At 47.3% G+C, this 21,347-nt stretch overlaps 1 protein-coding gene across 3 annotated transcripts in view; it reads left to right on the top strand.

The window, feature by feature from the left end:
• Positions 1-1,097: 1,097 nt before the first annotated feature.
• The window catches only part of Muc4 (mucin 4, cell surface associated), a 61,880-nt gene continuing 41,630 nt past the window's right edge, over positions 1,098-21,347 (top strand). The window contains exon 1 of one of the 3 annotated variants that reach the window (XM_063270514.1): positions 1,098-5,642. In XM_063270514.1, the coding sequence (XP_063126584.1) occupies positions 5,513-5,642 (130 nt within the window). In that variant the 5' untranslated portion in view covers positions 1,098-5,512. Of the gene's footprint in view, positions 5,643-17,983; positions 18,169-21,347 lie in introns of those variants that run through there. The other 2 variants (XM_063270513.1, NM_001419613.1) reach the window with 2 other exon arrangements.

The raw sequence follows: 21,347 nt of genomic DNA, 5'->3' as shown, positions 1-21,347 counted from the left end.
CCACCGAGAGAGGACAGGGTCTGAGAGATGAGGTTTGGACACAACGGGAGGCTCTCACGAGGGTGCAGGCAGCCTGGATAGTTGTCAGGCTTAGGGTCTCAAGTCCTCTTTTCACTGGGGAAGTGGGGGAATATTAAAGCGAGGATCAGATCAGGAGCTGCATAAGTAACATTTCCAGGGGCTCGAGCTGAGCAGCCTGCTGTTATGGTGCCTATGGGGTAGCGAGTCCCTGGGATGACGTTTTTTTCTCTTGAGGGCAGGATGTCCCAGGTTTGGGTCAGCTTCGCGTTTAACAGCCGGCTTCCGGAATCATCTCAGACAAGATTACAGGAATGTAGAGCGAAGGGCAAGTGCTAGGCCCAAGCAAAGGAATAGGAGAAATACAAAATGAAGTCACAGACGACAACACCCTGCCACCCAGTCTTTCTTTCTTAAGTTAATCTATTTTTAAATTTTATTTTATAAACTTAATTGGAAAAAGAACTCTTGCAAATAAATAGAAAGCATCTCCTACCAAAATTAACCAGACCTAAAGTCCATACAACCTTAGAGAGCTCTGCACTTGCAATAGGCATTCAGGATGGGAGCTCAGGAACCTCACAGTAAATTTCACACCTTCAGAGTCAAACGCATTTCTTATGCATGTATCTAGCACCTAAAACAAAAATCTCATGAGAGAACTAAAACCCAGAAAACGCTTGCCTTTCTACCCTCTCTTTCATAGCCCATGAGCGGTATCTTCATTCATCTTTCCTGTTTTTTACATGTTATACGGTACCCGCATATACGGTACTTTGTATACATGCACATTTGTTTAACATATAGACACATACGATGGATTCCACTATCGTATGGTGAGAACGTGTGGTTTTTCTTTTTCTTCCTTTCTGCAATTGTGTGACCCTCTTAATGTTATACATTTTAGGTCCCTCCATTTTCTTACATTTTTTTTTAAACTTCATTTTTCTTTAGAGCACAGTACAAAACTTCCATTATCATCTGTTGATGGGCAACTAGGTTGATTCTAATTCTTTGCTATATGAATAAACAATGAGTTTTCTATAGCAATAAATATATAGAAATATTTATTATAATTATATAATTAATATGATCGAATACATTAATAAACATAAATATTGCTATAAATATATAAAAACATAGCAATATTTATAATGGATATAAGTAAATGTGAGGGTACAGAGGGCTCTACGACAGAGTGTGGAATTCTCTGGGCATATGCCCAGGAGAGGAATGGGGGGGGTCATGAGGTAGTTCTAGTTTTTTTTTTTTTGAGGAATCTCCAGCTGATTTGCACAATGGCTATATTAATTCGCAGTCCCACCAGCAGCGAATAAGGGTTCCTTTCCCTCCATGTCCCTCCAACATCATGGTCAGATTTGTTGATGACAGCCGTTCTGAGTGGGTCGAGGTGACATTTTAGAATAACATTAATTCGCATTTGCCTGATGGCTAGGGAAATGGAATACTTTTCAATGGCCATTGGCTATTTATGCTAATTTTTGAAAAGTATCTGTTCAGTTAATTTGCCTACTTGCTGACTGGTGGTTTTATTTCTTTGGTGTTTAATTGCAATTCTTTGTAAACTCTGGATCTCAGCCCCTTGTGTCGGTATAGCCGGTGAAGACTTTGCCCTTTCTGTGGGCCTTGTGCTCTAAGGGTCGTGTCTTTCACAGTGTTATCGTAACATAGCCTGCCTGTGGTATGGGGTTAGTCCTGTGCCATTAGTGTGCTGTTCAAAAAGTCCATGCCCACCCCAGTGTCTTAAAGGGCATCCCCGTGTTTCCCTTTAAAAGTTTCAGTGTCTCTGGTTTTAAATTAAGACCCATAATTCATTTCTGAGTTGATTTTTTTTTCTTTTTTTCAGAGCTGGGGACCGAACCCAGGGCCTTGAGCTTGCTAGGCAAGCACTCCGCCACTGAGCTAAATCCCCAAAACCCCTGAGCTGATTTTTGTATTAGGCGAAAGCTATAATCCAATTTCATCTTCTGCAGGTGGAAACCGGTTTTGCCAGCACAATTTGCTCAACAGGCTATCTCCACCCCCACCCCCCAAAGAATGCTTTTACCTCCTATGTCAAAAATTAAGGGGTCATAGCCGTGTCGTTTTATAGCCATGTCTTCTATTCCATTGGTATACCTGTCTGCTACGCCAGTGCCAGGCTGTCTTCATTACTACAGACTGATGTAGGACTTCTTTTTGGAGAAATCTGACTCAAGGGGTTAGGTAGCTCAGTGGTGGAGCATTTTCTTAGCATGCATGAGCTCTGAGTTCATTCCCCAGCACTGCTAAAAATGGGTGGGGGGAAGGAAATCTATGATGGCCAAGACCTGAGAGTACAGATGCCAAACCTTTTTGCCCCACTGAAGGCCCGATGAAGGGCCTTTGACCCTGGGAAAGTAACCTAGGCAACCGTTATCATAACCCACACATCTGAGTGTTACCTACAGTGTGGCTGGCTAGTCAGAGACTAACATTGTGCTAACCAGCGGACTGTCACACTCAGTCAACAGCCGGGGAGGAGAAAGAGCTTAGCTTCTCCACCTTCTAGCAGGAAGCAAGAGAAGGAGGAAGACTTGAGCTGCATAATCCAGGATGGGTGATTTCCCTTGAATTCTCAGAGGTGGGTGGGTCTTTGCATGCATGTGGTTTGCAACACCCTGGGCAAAGAAGACCTGTCAGCCAGCTGTCATTGAACCAAAGCAAAAAGTAGTATAAAAAGAGGGGAACACGCAAAGGCAGTTTGCCCAACTAGCCATGGATGGACAAGTGTGCCCCAGGCAGGCTGGCTGTAGGGTGGGGGTGGGGGTTGGTGGACATCTCAGTATTAGTTACTTACTGATTGTCTGGGAGGCCCTGAAAGTTAAGCCATGAAGAATTTATGGACTTGCAACAGCTGATTCTTCTCACAGTTCTTCACATAGGTGGGTCCCCACCTCTTTCTCCTATAGAATCTCACAGAAACTTCTTCACAGGGTTGATACTATGGCAGTAATCTAAGTCAATCCTTGTGAACATTAGAGCAGACAGTGTGGCTACAGCTCTCGATCCACAAACTTGTTCCAGTGAGATCCTGTGTATGTGTGTGTGTGTGTTTACATGTGTGTGTGCATGTGTGTGTCTGTGTGTCCATGTGTGTGTCTGTGTGTCCATGTATGTGTCTGTGTGTCTGTGTGTGTGCATGTGTGTGTCTGTGTGTCTCTATGTGTGTCCATGTGTGTGTATGTGTGTTTGTGTGTGTGCATGTGTGTGTGTGTGTCTGTCTGTCTGTATGTCTGCGTGTGTGTCTGTGTGTGCACGTGTGTGTGCATGTGTATATATATGTATGTGTGTTTGTGTGTATCTGTGTGTATATGTGTGAATGTATGTCTGTGTGTATGTGTGTATGTGTGTGCATGTGTGTGTGCATGTGTGTGTCTGTCTGTCTGTATGTCTGTGTGTGTGTGTCTGTGTGCATCTGTATGTATGTCTGTGTGTGTATATGTGTGTGCATGTGTGTGCATATGTGTATATGTGTGTGTATATATTATATATGTATGTGTGTTTGTGTGTATCTGTGTGTGGGTGTGTCTGTGTGTATGTATGTCTGTGTGTATGTGTATATGTGTGTGTGCATATGTGTGGTATATACGTGTGTATATATATGTGTATGTATGTGTATTGTGTGTGTCTGTGTGTCTGAGTCTGTGTCTGTGTGTGGGTGTCTCTGTGTGTGTATGTGTGTGTGTGTTCATGTGTGTGTGCATATGTGTGTCTCTGTGTGTCTATGTGTATGTATGTTTGTGCATTTGTATGTTTGTATGTGTCTGTGTGCATGTGTGTTTGTATGTGTGGGTATGTGTGTCTGTGCATGTGTGTGCATGTGTGTCTGTGTGTCTGTGTGTATGTATGTCTGTGTGTTTATATGTGTGTTCGTGAGTGTGTGTGTGTGTGTGTGTGTGTACGGGTGCTATCAGAGCATGAGGAAAACACCGTGTGCAGGAGTAAGATAGTTTATCTTTGGAAATCATCACTACAATAAAAGAACAAGAAACTGACTCCTATAAAAATATAAAGAGACACACACCCATAGGCATCACAGGCAGTCCTAACCCCTTTGGTTCACCTCATGTGTCATAGGACACCTCATTCTGTATCTGGTGTCAGATAAACTTCCTTCTACCCTTCCCACCTCTCCCACACCATAGCCAGACCAATCTCATCTCTTTCAGGAGACAAACTGCTGTTATCAGTGTAGCAGAAATGTGTTTCATGACCTCTAACTGTGTAAATATGCTACCACTCTTATGAGGTGTATACATTTGCTTTATTTTTGGCTTTTTGTTTTGTTTTGTTTTTGAGATAGGGTCCTCTATTAGCCCTGGCTGTCCTGGAGTTCACTCTGTAGATCAGGCTGGCCTCAAATTCACAGAGGTCCTCCCATTTCTACCTTCCAGTGCTGGGATTAAAAGCGAGAGCCGCTGTACCTGGCTAGGCATATGTTTTTAATGCACCAAAGATGTAGTGTTTCAGGGATGAGAGTTAAGACAGGGTCTTGCTAGGTAGGACAGGTTGACCTCAAATTCAAGACCCTCCCACTTCAGCTTCTCAAGTATGGTAACCACACCTAGCCATCAACAAGGTTTTTGAGTCTTGTTGTCCTAACTCCATTTCCCCTCTAAGTTCCCATTTTTCCCCATGATTTTGCACAGTATCCTGATTTATGCGTATGTAGTGTCACCACCGGGGCCACTGCATGATTTGCAGAGCCTCATCATAAACCTTCAGATGTCAAGATGTGACAGAGCACTGGACCAAGCGAGCACAGTGCCTTTGTGAGTGGGAACCGTCAGGAGACTATATAAGTAGCTTGGATTCCTGAAGCCAGCTGTAGCTGCAGCACTGACAACTGCTGCACCTTCTCTACTAGTGCTCCTTTCAGTGTGTGTGTGTGTGTGTGTGTGTGTACATGTCTGAGTGTAGTGTGTGCTCATGTGTGCATCTGAGTGTGTGTACCTACATGTGTGCATGTGTGTATATGTGTGTGCCTGAGTGCTCACATGTGTGTGCATATCTGAGTGTATGTGTGTGCTCATGCTGAGTGTGTGTGCCCACATATGTGTATATGTGTATGTGTGCATATCTGAGTGTGTGTGCTCATGTGTGCATCTGAGTGTGTGTGTATGTGTGTGTATGTGTGTGTGTAAGTGTATGTGTCTGAGTGTGTGTACATGTCTGAGTGTATGTGTGTGTTCATGTGTGCATCTGAGTGTGTGTACTTACATGTCTGCATGTGTATATGCGTGTGTGTCTGAGTGTGTATTATGTGTGTGCATTTGAATGTGTGTGCCCACATGTGTGCATGTGTGTATGTGTGTGTGCCTGAGTGCTCACATGTGTGCATATCTGAGTGTATGTGTGTGCTCATGCTGAGTGTGTGTGCCCACATGCGTGTATATGTACATGTGTTTGTCTGAGTGTGTGTGTATGTGTGCATATCTGAGTGTATGTGCTCATGTGTGCATCTGAATATGTGTGTGTGTATGTGTGTGTGTGTGAGTGTGTATCAGAGGACAACTTGTGGGAGTCAGTTCTCCTCTACCACATATGTCCTGGGGATGGAACTCAGCCCTCAAGTATTAGTGGTAAGTCCCTTTGTGTTAAGCTAACTTGCCAGCCTTGGCTTCTTTCATACTTAATCCATGCTTTGGCTTGAATCTGAAAAGTCTCCCAAAAGACCATGTGCTTTTCGAAGCCATATCTTATCTTCTGGCCCCCTTGGCCTCTATTCACATTCTTCACAAGGTGAGAAACCTTCTCTAAACACCCTTTCTTTGGGCTGTCTGGGGTTAGCTGACTGTGGATTCACTCTTCTGAAACCGGAAGCTAAAACACACCTTTCCTTTCTCTCAGGTGCTTCCGACAGTTCTCGAAACCTCGAATGACACAATTCTACAAACTCTCTGCATTTGTCAGTTTTTCAAGTGTCCATTTGACAAATGTTACCTTTTCAGGGATGGTGACTTGAGGGAAGGGGTTCTGTGATGCCTAAATGAACCACTCAAGAAACCTAGAGACAGGGAATGGAGCCAACGGCCCATGCTAGTGGAGCCTTGGTCTCCCCTGGCTCCTGGACATTGGGAGACAATTTTTCTATGACCCAATCACATTTCTGCAAATTTCAAGAACAAACGCGTTGACATTTTGTCCTTTTGTTCTGGGCTCTTCCAGAATGATTATACATACAGTGAGAACATTGGAAGACAAGGTAGGGCCTCACTTGGTGGCACAAGGTGGATCTGTTTACTGTCCAATATTATAAAGAGAGCATTTAGCTCTGGGGGGAAAGGCTGAGCGGGTTCCTTTACACATGATCTTAGCCAAAAGGCCGAGAAGCGACGAGCGGGTTCCTTTTATAGCTGTAGATAAGATCTTGGTGTTCCTGATCGGGGCAGCTGGGATGCAAGCCCACTTTGGATCACAGAACCCATCTGGGCCTGCCTCTGTATTGTCTCAGGGAAAGTAGCAGAGGAACCAAGGAAACCATGAAGCTGATGTTACCAGCTGCAACGAAGTTCTTTGTCTCTAACCCAGGGTCTGGTGTGAGTTGTTTTGGTTTGATTATTGTTGTAAGACCATGGCAGGCTAGCTTGTTAGTTCACTAGTGGATATGAGATCAGAACCATCATGGCTGTTGGCATCCATGGGTGTGTGTTTTCAGGCCAGTTGGTGGACAATGAATTAAATCTAGGGAAGTGGGTAAGCCTGGTCACCCAACACCTCTGGGGTTCTCTGCAAAGACCAGGGTAGAATAGGTTAGGAAGCTTAGGACTGACTGGAAATCAGGCTGGTCCCACAGTGCCACAACTACAAACCCTGAGGCCCTTCAGAGACCAGCCAAGGAAAGTGATGACCACAAAAGGCCACCTTTGAAAACTTCCTCTTCCCTGTAAGGAGAATGAAGACCCAGAAGAATCCCTGGGGCATTGTGTGTGTGTGTGTGTGTGTGTGTGTGTGTGTGTGTGTGTGTGGTGTGTATGTATTGGTAGTAGTGATGGGAACCTGGCCCAAGCTTCCTGAGGTGGGTGGGAAGAAGGACAGGCTTATAGTCCAGGGGATTTTGCAAAATGGTCTCCTCCCTAGATGGTGACATTCACATGGCATAACACATCTTTCAACTCTCCTATGAACTTAAGGACTCCAGCTAGTGAGAAAGCAGAGAAGCCCCAAGCTCCTCCTAGAGCCCCCTCACGACATCTTAACAACCTGGGTGCCTATCACCGCCACTCAGAAGACTGAATGCTCTTATGGGAATCTGTGATATAATGGCCATGGGGTTGCCCAGAACTCCATCTCTGTATCAACTGGTGCTGCCAAGTCTGTGAGTAAGGCCATCCCAGAGTTTCATAGGAAGCTTTCTGGCATGGCCTCCTGTGTTCCTAGCTGTGGATCTGACAGGCCACCTGGAGAAAGCAGTCAGGTACAATGACATCAAAAAAGCGAAGCAAGAAATGGAGGACACTAAAGGATATCCTGCGTTACACTGAGGACCAGCTTGTCTCCCGTGACTTTAACAGTGATGTCCACTCTCCCAGCTTTGATGGGGCTGGCACTGCTCTCAGTGACAACTTTGTAAAGCTCATTTCCTGGAATGACAATGAATATGGCTACAGTAGCAGAGTGGTGGACCTCATGGCCTACCTGGCCTCCAAGGAGTAAGAAACCCTGGACCACCCACCCCAGCAAGGACAGAGAGTAAGAGAGAGGCCCTCAGGTACTGAGGAGTCCCAATTCCAAATCAGTTCCCAAACTCAGAGCATCTCCCCTCACAGTTTCCACTTCAGACTCCCAGAATAAGGGGAGGGGCTTAGAGAGCCTGACTCTCTTGAATACTATTGATAAAGTTCACTGAACCTGCAAAGAATGACACTGAAATGGAAATTTCTGGTTTATTTGGCGATTCAGTTGTGTTATGTGATGTTTTTCTTGAAGTCGTCTGATGAGAGGATGTATTGCTGAAGCAGACACGTTTGGAAAGATTATTATTAGACACTGTCCCTGGCTCTGAAAAACAATTTAGAGAAATCAGGTTGATGGTGAGAAGTCACGTTTTTTTTTTTTTTCTGTAAAGGGGCAGGTGTGGCATGGTGTAGCCAAAGGGAAATGCCCAGGCCCAGTTCCCCCAACCTGGAGCTGGGTGCAGGGTCAGAATGGCACCTGGGAGGTTGATTGATACGCCCAGCTGTGGAATGCTTGAGGATGGGGTGGAGTTAACTTATTCTTAAGTGAATTGTCCTCCTATCCCTTTGCCCTCTCCCACCCTTACTCTCTGGGAGTTTTGCAGGAAACTAGAAGGAGTTAAACTCACATCTAACTGTACCAATCCACCTTTGAGGGAAGATGGCTGACATTCGGGCTTGAAGGGAGGGGTGTGGGACTGTGGGGGGATGGCTGGTATCCGCTTCTATCACTTCTCCCAAGTCCTCTTGGACACTGGGTGGGGGCTCTCCGCATGGGCTGGTGAGACGTGTAAGTCTGGAATTCCAGAACAGCTGCCCACCCAATTTCAAGCCCTGAGGAAATCTGGTTAGGAATTAGCCCGTTGTTTCTCTTGGTTACCCAGCCTGGCTTGTGACTCCCTGATGTCCAGGACCAGCCCAGGATGAAATGGCTCACTTGCTGGTATGCTCTCTCATAAGGTCGCCAATCAGCTAGAGCACCGTAGTAGGCAAATGCTCCCTCCACCCAACTTCCATGTAATGATGACCCAAATGTTTATTCCTCCCCAAGTTTATTTAAGGGGTTTGTACTAGACCCCCAGAATGTCACCTAGAATCTCAGAATGTGGATTTATTTGGAAATGTCCTTGAAGATGTTATTGGTTGTGTCCGACTGATTGTATTAGTTTAGGGTGGACCTTATCCAGTGACAAAGATCTCCTGAAAAGAGGACAGATGCACTTGGAGGGGATGGCCATGAGACATGTGACGGTGAAGAAAGGGATTAGAGGGGTTGTTAAGTCTAGGAGTGTCGAGGACTGCTGCTCATTCTAAAAGCAAAGATAGGCCTTTGACATCCTGATTTTAGACCTCATGTCCCCTTAACTGTGAGAGAACAGCTTTCTGTGGCTCGAAGCTGCCAAATCAGTTACACTGGAAAACCCACACAGAGGCCTTTGACCTTTATTGATTCTCCCCCCACGCACAGCAAACAACCATTCATCAAACTCACAGACCCAGAGGCCGCTCCTTAAATGTCCCTCCCTTCGTGCCTAGGTCCGCCCTAAACAGTGCCCCTGGCGATGCAAGGACTTCTTGTCCATTTCATCCGTCTCTGCTGCGTTGGCATGGTGCCTGGGACATGGGGTCAGGCAGTTACTGGCTGCTGGCTTGCTGTCTTCTCTGGTTCCAGTTTAGTGTGTGTCAGAGAACTTGCTAAGACTGCCTGACTCGGTTCCCTCTGTCTCTTTGGTCTCTGGGTCAGCCAGTCTCTCAGTATGAAGTCTCTCCTAGCTGTCAGACTGCGTCCACTGCCTCCTGCTCTAAACCTCTGACTGACTCTACTTCTCCTTGCTCCCTCTTCAAATTATTTTTGCATCATTTTCGAGAATATTTGCCTGACTAAGGGTCGAGGCTGAGGTATTCAATCGAGATGCCTGATATCCCAGCATTCTGGCTGAGAGTTCACCCAGGAAGGACTCCTTGGGGGACTCCACCTGTTTTGCAAACCCTGTGCAAAGCAGTAATTATCCCATTCTGCTCTTGGCTGTGCTTTTACCGTTCGGCTGTCAACATTAAAAAATATAATCGACCCCCAAAATGTCCAAGAAAACATTTTAGATCCTGTAATAAGCTGGTTCGTGTCAACTTCCTGTTATAACCTGTGGAGCCAAGCACACCAGGACTGGCTCTGGCTTGAAAAAATGAGCCTAAATATAGGAGGGGCTGTGGGTACCGAAACTGTCATCTCTTTTTGTCTTATAAAAGAGACAGCTACAGACAACCCAACTGTCTGACTCAGTTAAACAAGTTACACACACAGGATGCACACGGTGGCGTTCAGTGGCGTATTACGTTGCCTTTAAAAGCTGGGTATATGAGCTGGGTATATGAGCTGGGTATAGGAGTACACACACCCCAGCACTCAGGGAACTGAAGCAGCACAATGGCGTGTTCCAGGCCACCTAAGCTACACAGCAAAGCTTTGTCTCAAAAAGGAAAAAAACCCCAAAAAAACAGTGGATGAAATGTTCATAATAACGGAAACATGTAGGTTTAAGGTTCGTTAGTGTATGCCAAGAGTAACAAATTTATCCAGCCTTTAGTTCCAGCACTAAGGGGCAGGGGCAGGAGGATCTCTGTGAGTTTGAGGCTACCCTGGTCTACAGAGTGAGTTCCAGTGCTACAGAAGCAGCAGGCAGTCTCAGTGAGTTCAAGGCCAGCCTAGTCTGTGGTCATGTTCTAAACTAGTCAGGGCTACACGGTGAGACCTTGTTTTAAACAGAACAAAACAAAACAAACAACAACAAAATATTGGTAAACTATCCAGGGAAAAGCCCAGAAATCTACCCGAGTATTAATAGAGGACCTTGGGTTGGTTTTTGTTTCCGTTTGTTTTGACTTTTTAAAATTTTGAGATTATAATATTATTGCAACATGTGTTCCCCTTCCCTTCTCTCAACTCCAAATTCTTCCACATACCCTTCCCGGCTCTCCTTCAAATGCACGGTCTCTTACTTCATGAATGGTTACTGTGTGCATGTATGTGTACACGTATATGTTCTTAAATACATGAATGGTTACTGTGTGTATGTATGTGTACACGTATATGTTCTTAAATACATGAATGGTTACTGTGTGCATGTATGTGTACATGTATATGTTCCTAAAAACATGAATGGTTACTGTGTGCGTGTATGTGTACATATATATATTCCTAAATACAACATGCTCAGTCACAATAGCCGGCTCGTGTGCATGTTTTCAGGGCTGACCATTTGGCACTGGACAACTAGCTGGTGTCCTCCTCCCTGGGGAAGGCTTTCTTCAGTTGTTCGTAGTTCTTTGTAAGGTTGAGGCCTTGTGGGCTCCTCCTTGTCCACTTTGTCCACTTTAACTAGAAGGAGTTAAACTCTTATTTAACTGTAGCCAGTCTACCTTTGAGGGAAGATGGCTGACGTTCGGACTGGGTGGAGAAGTGGGAGATGGGGGGAGGGGGAGGAGGTGGGGGAGGGTGGGAGTGGGGGAGGGTGGGAGTGGGGGAGGAGAGGCGGGGGAGGGGTGACTGGTATCTGCTTCTATCTCTTCTCCCAAGCCCTCTTGGGTGTCTTTCTTGTCCAGCTCATGTGTGAGCAGTCATGTTGGTGAGATGTTCTGAGTGTAACTTCTAACATCACTAGGAGACGCCATCCCACAGCAAACTGCCTGGCCCCTCTGTCTCTGACCGTCTTCCGTTCTCTCTTCCACAAAGTTCAGACTGTGCCCTTCCGCAGTCAAACATTAAGGATGTTCACCGTTTGCTTGTTTGTTTCTTGTTTTGTTTTTTCAAGACAGGGTTTCTCTGTGTAGCCCTGGCTGTCCTGAATCTCACTGTAGACCAGGCTGGCCTCAAATTTACAGAGATGCTCCTTCCTGCCTCTGCCTCCCAAAGTGCTGGGATTAAAAGCATGTGTCACCACTGCCTGGCTAGTGACGTTCATCTTCTCTTAAATTTTCGAGGGCCCCATAATGAGCATATATTATCTTTAGAGTGGGAAAAATACACTTAAATTAATTACTATTAGGTTGAGACAGGGTCTCTCTAAGTAGCCCAGGCTATCCTTGGTGTCACAATCCTCCTCCTTTGACCTTCCAAGTACTGAGATTATAGGTATGCACCACCAGGCCTAAATAACAAAAAACATAGAAGAGGGTGATTGATTGATTAAGTGTGGTGCTTGGAACTGAACCCAGGTCCTCATATATACTAGGCGATCGCTCTAACCATTGGGATACATCCTTCAATTTTATATTTATGGTCAGCTTTGCACCTGGCCTGCATTATTGCGCCCATGGGCCTGCTTTGGAGAGGGCAGTGGGCCATGGATGTGTTTCCTTCATGTTGCTCATGGTGGGGATTTAGATTGGGGCACTGGTTCTAACTGGCCTATTAAAAGGCTACAAACCAGCTTAATATTAACACAGAGGCTAAAACACAGAAAGGAACAGGAAACCTACCTAGGTTTGGCCACCTTCAGTTGGGTGAATGGTCACACCTCCTCCTTGAAAGAGTGACTTAAACTGTGGCTATCAGCATCTCTTAACTCTAAGATTCAGCCGAGGCTGTTTAGTTTAAGTTTTAAAAGACTGAGCCCCGCTGTAGGACACGGGTGGTAAGTCCGAAGGCTTGGATACTTTTCTTTCCCACTTGTCGTTGTGGCGAACTACCTGGCCTAGGCTTTCCTTCTGACTAAAACCAGCCAAACCGAACAATTTGAGAATCCTGGGCTTTAAGCCAACCCTGGCCTCCTACACCCCCCTGCGCGCGCAAAGCAGCCCCTGTTTCATGGGGACGCTTGCCCAGATGTTGGTAAAAGGAAGTGAGCTAATCGCTAAGAAAATGCTTGGCACTTTCAGAGAAAGAGGCTGAGAAACTCAATCCTGGGAGGAGAACTGTCCTTTGTGAGGTCCAAATGCCAAATGCCTTCACCGTGGACTTGGGACTGGAGCTGAGGGTACAGAACTTCTCTTTGTCACCTTGGCTTTCCCCTTTGTAGAGATCTTAGCATACAACTTGGCATTTCTGGATCCGGCCGTGCATGGTACAGGAGTGTCCATACCCCTCCTTGTCTTTTACGAAAGTCTTGCCTTTGCGCACGGGTTACAGGCATCAGTCACGTGGCCAAGGAGCCTGCATGGTGGGAAACAAGGCTCAGCAGGTCTTGTGGTGGTGTTGTCACTGGGTTAGTGGGAGAGGCCAGACTCAGGGTAGGACTGACACAGGTTTGAGCTCAACCTTAGAGGCCAGTATCGATCTCTGAAATGATCATCTCAAGCTAGGTCCTGTTGGAAATGGAGAGGGAGCTGGGGTGAAAGGCCAGAACAATATTAAGGAGGTAGGGATCCATTAGGAGGACGGAGCAGAGCTGACAGGGTCACAGCCCCTGCCCTGTAGGAACTCTGACATACAAGCTGCCCATCTGAGGAAGCCCCAGGGTAGAAATAGTCTTTACTTTGCTCAGTCGTTGGCCAAAGGGCCACCCAAAGCGGGGACATTTTGGAGGCTCTCTCCCTGCAGCTAGTCGGTAAGTCGACTCGTGATCTGCCATGAGGAAGTAACTGGGAGCCAAGCATACACTGAGGACTCTCAGTTTAGTTCCCTTCTTTCACTTTGGCCCCAGGAAGACCTGGCTGCCACTCCACCTTTCTGTGTGACTCAGGACAAGAACCATGAAGGAAGTCAATTCTGTTTCACTTGGTCACTCAGCCTGACTATGACGCGGTAACGAAGAGGGTACACCCTGACCTCTTGTAACCTCGGTCTTCCCCGAGGGAGATGAAGTTACAGGCCCTGCCCTGAGTTGGGGGACATACACTGGGGCCCACATTCTAGCTGTAAATCTTTTTAGTCTAGACGTAGTCTGAGTGACCGTTCCACTTCCTGCCCACCCACTCTGATACTTTCATTTAGTCTAGAGTGGCTTCATTAGTACTCCAAGTTCTACAGAGACATGAGGTATGTGTTGGGTGAGTTACGGCAGGGCACCCCAAGAGACTAGGGGCTAGAAATTAGAAGAGAAATGTCCTTAGAATGTTGGGGGGTATCACAGAAAAACACACATGGTATGCACTCATTGATAAGTGGCTATTAGCCCAATGCTTGAATTACCCTAGATGCATAGAACAAATGAAACTTAAGACAGATGATCAAAATGTGAACGCTTCACTCATTCTTTAAAAGGGGAACAAGAATACCCTTGGCAGGGAATAGAGAGGCAAAGATTAAAACAGAGACAGAAGGAACACCCATTCAGAGCCTGCCCCACATGTGGCCCACATATATACAGCCATCCAATTAGACAAGATGGATGAAGCGAAGAAGGGCAGGCCGACAGGAGCCGGATGTAGATCTCTCCTGAGAGACACAGCCAGAATACAGCAAATACAGAGGCGAATGCCAGCAGCAAACCACTGAACTGAGAACGGGACCCCCGTTGAAGGAATCAGAGAAAGAACTGGAAGAGCTCGAAAGGGCTCGAGACCCCATATGAACAACCATGCCAAGCAACCAGAGCTTCCAGGGACTAAGCCACTACCCAAAGACTATATACATGGACTGACCCTGGACTCTGACCTCATAGGTAGCAATGAATATCCTAGTAAGATCACCAGTGGAAGGGGAAGCCCTTGGTCCTGCTAAGACTGAACCTCCAGTGAACGTGATTGTTGGGGGGAGGGCGGCAATGGGGGGAGGATGGGGAGGGGAACACCCATAAAGTAGGGGAGGGGGATGGGTTAGGGGGATGTTGGCCTGGAAACCGGGAAAGGGAATAACACTTGAAATGTAAATAAATACTCAAGTTAATAAAAAAAAAATAAAAAAAAAGAATGTTGGGGGTGGGGTGGGGTGGGGTAGCTCAGTGGTAAAGTACAAGGTTTGCAGAGCACAGGGACCCGAGTTCAAGGTCCAGAATCCACATAAAATACGCCAGCTGTGGTGGTGTGGGCTTGTAACCAAGCACCTTGGAGACGGGGATAGGTCGACCCCAGGGCAGACCATGAGTTGACTAGCTGACTAGCTGCAGGGAGAGGGTCTCCAGCCATCCTGAGCTATCTGGCTAGGTAAATGAGAGAACTTGACCCTCTCTCCTTGGGGAAAACCCACCACCACCAATAAAAGTATGGACAGTGACTGAGAAGTGGCACCAATGCTGTTCTCTGAGGTACACGCCCACGCATGTCCGTGTGCGCGTACACATACATGGGGCAAAGATCTTGACTGTTCTGTCTGGAGCTCAGCTGTCTGTTCCAGTCAGACACTCTACGCTCGGAAAAAGCTTTTAGTATCATTTCACTATCCAAACTTCTACAGAGTCCCTTTTGCCTCCCCCCTTCCCCTATCATATTCCTACCTGAAGCAAACTCAGCAGCCTAGAGCCATGGGAGACTTGGCACGGCACAACTAGGAGAGGCCAATGGTTTCTTTCCCTATCCTGTAGGATACACTGGGAGGCCAGAAGAAAAGAAAAAAAATCTCCAAGACTCACCTGGGCAGAGAGAGAGACATTACTAGAGACACTTAACACTGGGAAATGAGCAAGACCAGGAGCTGGTCTCAAAGAGACCTGAGAGAGACGATGGTTGGGGGAATATCACAGACCTCCTCTCACGAGGTTTCTAGTTCTTGGCCCCAGTACTGAAAGACCTAAATGGAGGCAGGGGAGACCTTTATAGGCAGCCAAGCTTAGTTCTCTGTTTCAGACTCTTTCTTCTCCTTGCTGCATTCATTCCTCCCTTCAGGGATGATGTCAGGATGAAGCCACAAGCCAGATGCCCTCTGCTGGTATCCTAACATTTATGAAGCGCTTTCTGGTCTATAAGCTCACCTCAGTCTTACAGCTTCTTTGGTAAGTGTTATTACTGCCATTTTTCAGATGAGAAAAACAAGGTTTAAAGAGACCGTGACTTACCTCGGGTAACAAAGCTACAGGTAAAGCCCAGGTCTCCTGGTCAGCCTCTGGGAATGCCCTGAAACTCTCTAGCCTTCCATGCCTTGAGTGGAAGATTCTCTGTATTAGCTAACTGTTAGTTCCATGTGACCCTGGAGGTTTTTGGCCTTCATGGATGAGAAGGTGTAATTTAGAGAGTGTCACCAAGGCAACAAAACAAACACAAATGAATACCATCACCACCACCACCACCAACACCATCATCAACACTACCACCATCAGTATCAATACCATCACCAGCATCAACACCAATACCATCACTACCCCATCACCAGCATCAGTACCACCACCACCACAAACACCAATAACACCATCAACACTACCACCACCACCACCAACACCATCATCAACACTACCACCATCAGTATCAATACCATCACCACCATCAACACCAATACCAACACTACCCCATCACCAGCATCAGTACCACCACCACCACAAACACCAATAACACCATCAACACTACCACCACCACCACCACCACCACCACCACCACCACCACCACCACCACCACCATCACCACCACCATTGGTGAGCAGGGCACGGTAGCACATTCCTGAGGCTGAGGCAGGAGGCTCAAGATTCTCAGGCCAGCCTGGGCTATATAGCAAGACACGGCTTCATCAAACCAAAAGGAAATAAACAAAACCCCAGGTGACAAGTTACTAAGGAGGAACTATGAGCAAGACTTGATGTGGAGGTGGGAGAAATGGTGCAGTGGCAAAGAGAACGTGCAGCCGTTGCAGGGGACCTGGGCTCAGTTCCCAGCACCCACACGGCAGCTCACAAACTGTCTCTAATTCCAGTTCCAGGGGATCCAATGCCCTCTCCTGGCTTCTGCAGGCTTCTGTGGTGTATGCCAACTCAGACACATATGCATTGATACATACGCACACAAATTATAAAATAATGAATCTGGAAAGAAAAAAGGGCTGTCATAAAAGAATGACCCCTAAGATCAAGGGTCCCTATGCAAACTGTTTTCAGTGATGGCTTCCTGTCATCCTGTCAAGGCACCTCACATCCCTCTCTACCACATGGCTTTCCTTCTCCTAAAAACAATGGAGTAACTTGGTTCATACCCAGGAGGAGAGCGCTGGAAGGTCATACGTGTCTCTGTAGTATCATATAAACAGGATCTACACAGAGCGCAGTTTAGGCCACATGCGATGTCCTCCTCACATGGTCCACTGGTGTTGTTAGGTTCACCATGGTCTTTGGTGGCGGTCTCTGAAAAGGGACTGCCTGCCACAACATTGCCTCGGCAAGGTTGGCTCTGCCTGAGAGTGCCAAACTGTTGATTTTTATCTTGGGCTGTGTCTTTGCTCTAGGACCAGTCACTCATAGACACCCACTCTTAGTGAATGGCACCTTGAGGTCCTAGAAGCAGAGATTCATGTAGTGGCTAAGGGTGAGGAGAAAGCTCCCATTTTCCTGTATAAAGCTTTACCAATACTCCTCCATGAACTTCAGAATTCTGCCTGGGATTCTTTGCTTGGGGTTCATATCCTTCCTTGCTTCAGTCTGAGTTCTGAGAGGTTGTCTAAATTGGTGAGTTCCAAAATGGGGTGATCCAAGCCTCCGATTCTCTAGGGGCACCCCTCACATCCGGGTCATGGATAAGCATTCTACCTAGTCTCCGTGTTAACCCTACTAACCTTGGCAAATCTTTCAAACTGTTTCCCCCAGTAGCCTCAGATACTCCCTGTCCTAGACAGGACCACCATGTTTCACATGCTGATAGGGAGCTGATGGTCTAACCTCATCACTCCTTCCAAAAGATAGCATGTAGGGTATCTCTATTACAACCCTTACTATATAGAGTTACGCCTCCCTCCCCCATGTTCATTAGAGTATCTATAAATCTCTCCTTTTCTCCTGTATTCAGCCTCAAGTTCTTTATCTCTGTGCTGTCTCTTCCCTATGTCTCTGTCCTTCCTTCTGAAATGACCTGGCTGCCTTCTACAGTAGCAGTAGCCACTGCAGACCCAGGAGAGGGAGGAAAGGTCTCAGGGGCCGTAGGCAGGAAGGTGCCCTCTCTCACTTCCCGCCAGTCTTGTTTCTCTTTCCCTACATCCCTCTCCTACCCTCCCTCCCACTTGGCTCAAGTTGACAGAAGCAGAGCCATGAGTGTTCAGGTATTAATTTTTTTCCTGGTGGGGGAAAAGGGTGGGGATTGAGGAAAGAAAAGACTGGGTAAGAATAATTGGCATGAGGCCACGCCTTCTTTTGTCCTCCTCCCCCTAGTACTCATTCTGGCCCCTTCAGGGAAATACACCTGTTGGGGCCAGCAGCCAGTAGGGACAGGCTCACCTCTGCTCCTCCTGCTGCCACCTCTGTGCTGTGGAGATTCCTGAGGGAGCCTAAGGGATTCTCTGGAGCCATGCGAGGGCCTCATGGAGTCTCATGGAGAGTTCCCTGGCTGTGTCTGAGCTGCCTGTGTTCTTGCCTCCTCCTGCTACCTGGTGAGCAGAGCGTGTGATAATGACATCTGGGGCGGGGGAGGCCGGCTTCAGAGAGGAAGGGAGGAAAGGAGAGAGAGAAGAGGAGGGAGGGAGGGAGAGAGAGAGGGTGAGTGGATATGGGAGAAGGTGGAAGGCAAAAGATAAACTAGAACAAGTTATAAAGAAGGGACAAGACACAGAGATGTCCTGGGGCAGGAGGTGGTCTGGCTTGAGGAACTCATGGTAGAGGGGACCAGGACTTCATTTGCATAGAAAGTGAAAGAGGCAGAACCATAGTCTGGAGGTGAGGGAGTTGAGGAGACTCTGAGGGAAAAATCAGAAAAGCTGCTGAGGGGAGAAAAAGAGAACTCTTCCAGGGATGTCACAGCAGGGGACAAGATGGGTGGGAAATACGTGATACAAAGCAATGTGCCATAAAGGAGGGGAAGGAGGCAGGCCTTCGTGGAGCATGGTGGGAACGGAAACCAGGCATGGGCAGGGGCAGCAGAGATGCCGAGGGCAGCCAGTGCGCTGTCTCAAAAACCTGTGATGCCAGCCTTGGCTTTACATAACCCTGCACAGGGTTCAGGGGGGTGGGCACTGCCCTGCTGGGGATGTTCCCCAGGTCTCTGAAACTCCTTCCTGCCACTTTCCCAACTGCCGGCCTGACTGCAAACTGGGGTTTCGTTCTGTGCATAGGGGTGTCTGGGTATTCTGGTAAGGCTGAAGACTGGGAGCCCAGACCGAAGTCAGAGTCATAGTCCTTCTCGAGCCTCAACAGGCCGTGGGGAGCTTGTGCTGAGTGCTGGAGATCAAACCCAGGGTCTTGCTTGTGTTAACCACGTACTCTGTACCATTGAATATGCCTTCTGCCCAGTTCTTAAATGTTTATATTCTGTGATTCAAACTCTATTCTTGGGACTGGACAAGGCGTCATATATCTGTAATCCCAGCTCAGGAGGCAGAGGCAGGTGGGTGGGTGGGGGTTTCAAGGTCATACTCAGTTTGAGACCAGCCTGACTACATGATATCCAGTCTCAAAACATAAAATACAGCAAAATGTCAGCTCTCGCACTTGGGACATAGCTTAGCAACAGGTTGCTTGTCTAATGAGCCTGAAGCCCTGGGTTCAATCCCCAGAGCTACAAAACCAAACAAAACAGCAGCAGTCACAAGCTGCAAGCACTTAGGGCCAGATCTGAAGCAAGTCTAAAGGGCTGGAGAGATGGCTCCATGGTTAAGAGCAGTGGCTGCTTTTTCTGAGGACCTGTGCTCAACTTCCAGTATCCATAAACTGCTCACCCCAGCTCTAGGGGGATCTGACACCTTCTTCTGGCCTCTGTAGCACCATACACATATGGTACATAGTCAGATATTCATAAGCAAAATACCTTAAAACACATAAAAAATAGCATTTTTTTAAAAAGCCAGACTTGATGGTTCAAGTCTGTTATCTAGCATTCGGGAGGCAAGAGCATTACTGTGAGTTTGAGGATAACCTGGGCTATGTAGTTAGGTCTGGGCCAGCTTGAGCTATCATGTGAGAAGTTTTCTGAAATAAATACACAAACAAACAAACAAACAAATAAATATGGGTATGGATATAATCAGAGTCATTGTTTAGGTGTATTAAATTGTCGAAGAATAAATAAGAGATGTTTTTAAATCTCCCCCATACTCAACTCTTAAAAAGTTTATACCAACTCCCCACTTGCTCCAAAGCATTACATCATTAAATTCTGTGTTCTTTAGAGAGGGTCCAGGGTATGGGTGGTAGAGAAAGCGAGGAGCATGGCTGGAGAAGGAAAGGAGGATGAGGCAGATGGATGACTCACGGAAGTCTCCGTGTCCTGGAGCTGGGGTCCTGTGGTGACAGGATCAGAGCCGGGAAGGTCAGGGAGAGGCAGTGAAGCTTAGAGCAAGAGGCAGAGGGGCTTTGTGGGAAAATCCAGTCACTAAGCCGCTTAAGGCAGCTTCTGAGGGTCTGTTCCTTCTGGCTCCTTGAGGGGTCTACTAAGGCCTCACACACGTCTGGGTCTAAGCTGTCTGTTCACCCTTGTCGGCAGCAAAGGGTCTATATTGGTACAGACATCCCAAGACCAAGTTTTCAGCACAAAGGTGATTTATTTTCCACAGAGGGACAAAGTGAAAGTGTCAGGAAGTAAGAGACAAAGACCTAGAGAGATCGGGTGGAAGAAGAGGGGGAAGGGGACGGTGGAGAGGTGGAAAGGGATATTCGTTTTGGGGTGACATCATTGCTTTGAGTGCCACTGGGACGATAGGAGGTCATTGCTAGTGCGGGATGAGGATAAGTTGAGATAGCATTAAGAAGAACCATGCCGGGGCTGGGGATTTAGCTCAGTGGTAGAGCTCTTACCTAGGAAGCGCAAGGCCCTGGGTTCGGTCCCCAGCTCCGAAAAAAAGAACCAAAAAAAAAAAAAAAGAAGAACCATGCCGACCTCTTTGAGAGGGGTCCTTCTAATAGGGGTGGGGTGGAGTTAGCAGCCCAGAGTGCAATGAAGCCAGGAAATAGTGGACCCCTCCGTAGGCTCAGGTGGCAGGTCCATCCACCCCGGAAACGATCCTTCCTCTACACTTGCAAGTACGCCCAGCTTTATTTCAAATGTGCTTCACTGCCTGAACAGGCCCAAAGGCCCACCTCTGCCAAAGGGCCAAACTCTGACTGCCGCTTCTGGGGGTCCTTTCTCCTGGGCAGTCTCCTCCATGCCCTGGCCTCTGAGAGAGGATGGGCCAGGCAGTGCTTAACAGGCAGGCTTGTGTCTTCGTTGCCAGGAGAGGCTGAGAAGCGGTTGACCTTTTCCGTGATGAAAGAAATGGTCTTTGCTACTGTGTCTGTTTTCTGGCTTCTTGGCGGGTTAAATACCTCACAAAGACACACAAAGCAGTCTGTGGGGCCACTTCCCTCTAGACTGGGTTCGACACTCTGTAGGCCCAGGGTCCTCCTAGTCTCAACAGCCTTTCTCCAGCCTCTACACGGTTGCTGCTCCAAAATGAGTGCGATTTCTCAGCTCCTCACATGGTGAGGGACAGGGCAATTGTGCCATAAAAGTATCAACATGGTTGGTTGTGCTCACAACGGGCCTTCGTCCATGTGGTAGGCATCTTTGTCCTCTCCATGTGTTTATGTTTGAGGACTCTCAGGCATTGACTCTGTACTTTGGACTCCAAATAGTGCCTTG

The sequence above is a fragment of the Rattus norvegicus genome, chromosome 11 (assembly GCF_036323735.1).
Source record: "Rattus norvegicus strain BN/NHsdMcwi chromosome 11, GRCr8, whole genome shotgun sequence".
NCBI lineage: Eukaryota > Metazoa > Chordata > Mammalia > Rodentia > Muridae > Rattus > Rattus norvegicus.
The sequence above is the reverse complement of the archived record's forward strand: the minus strand, read 5'-3'. Positions and strand labels throughout refer to the sequence as shown.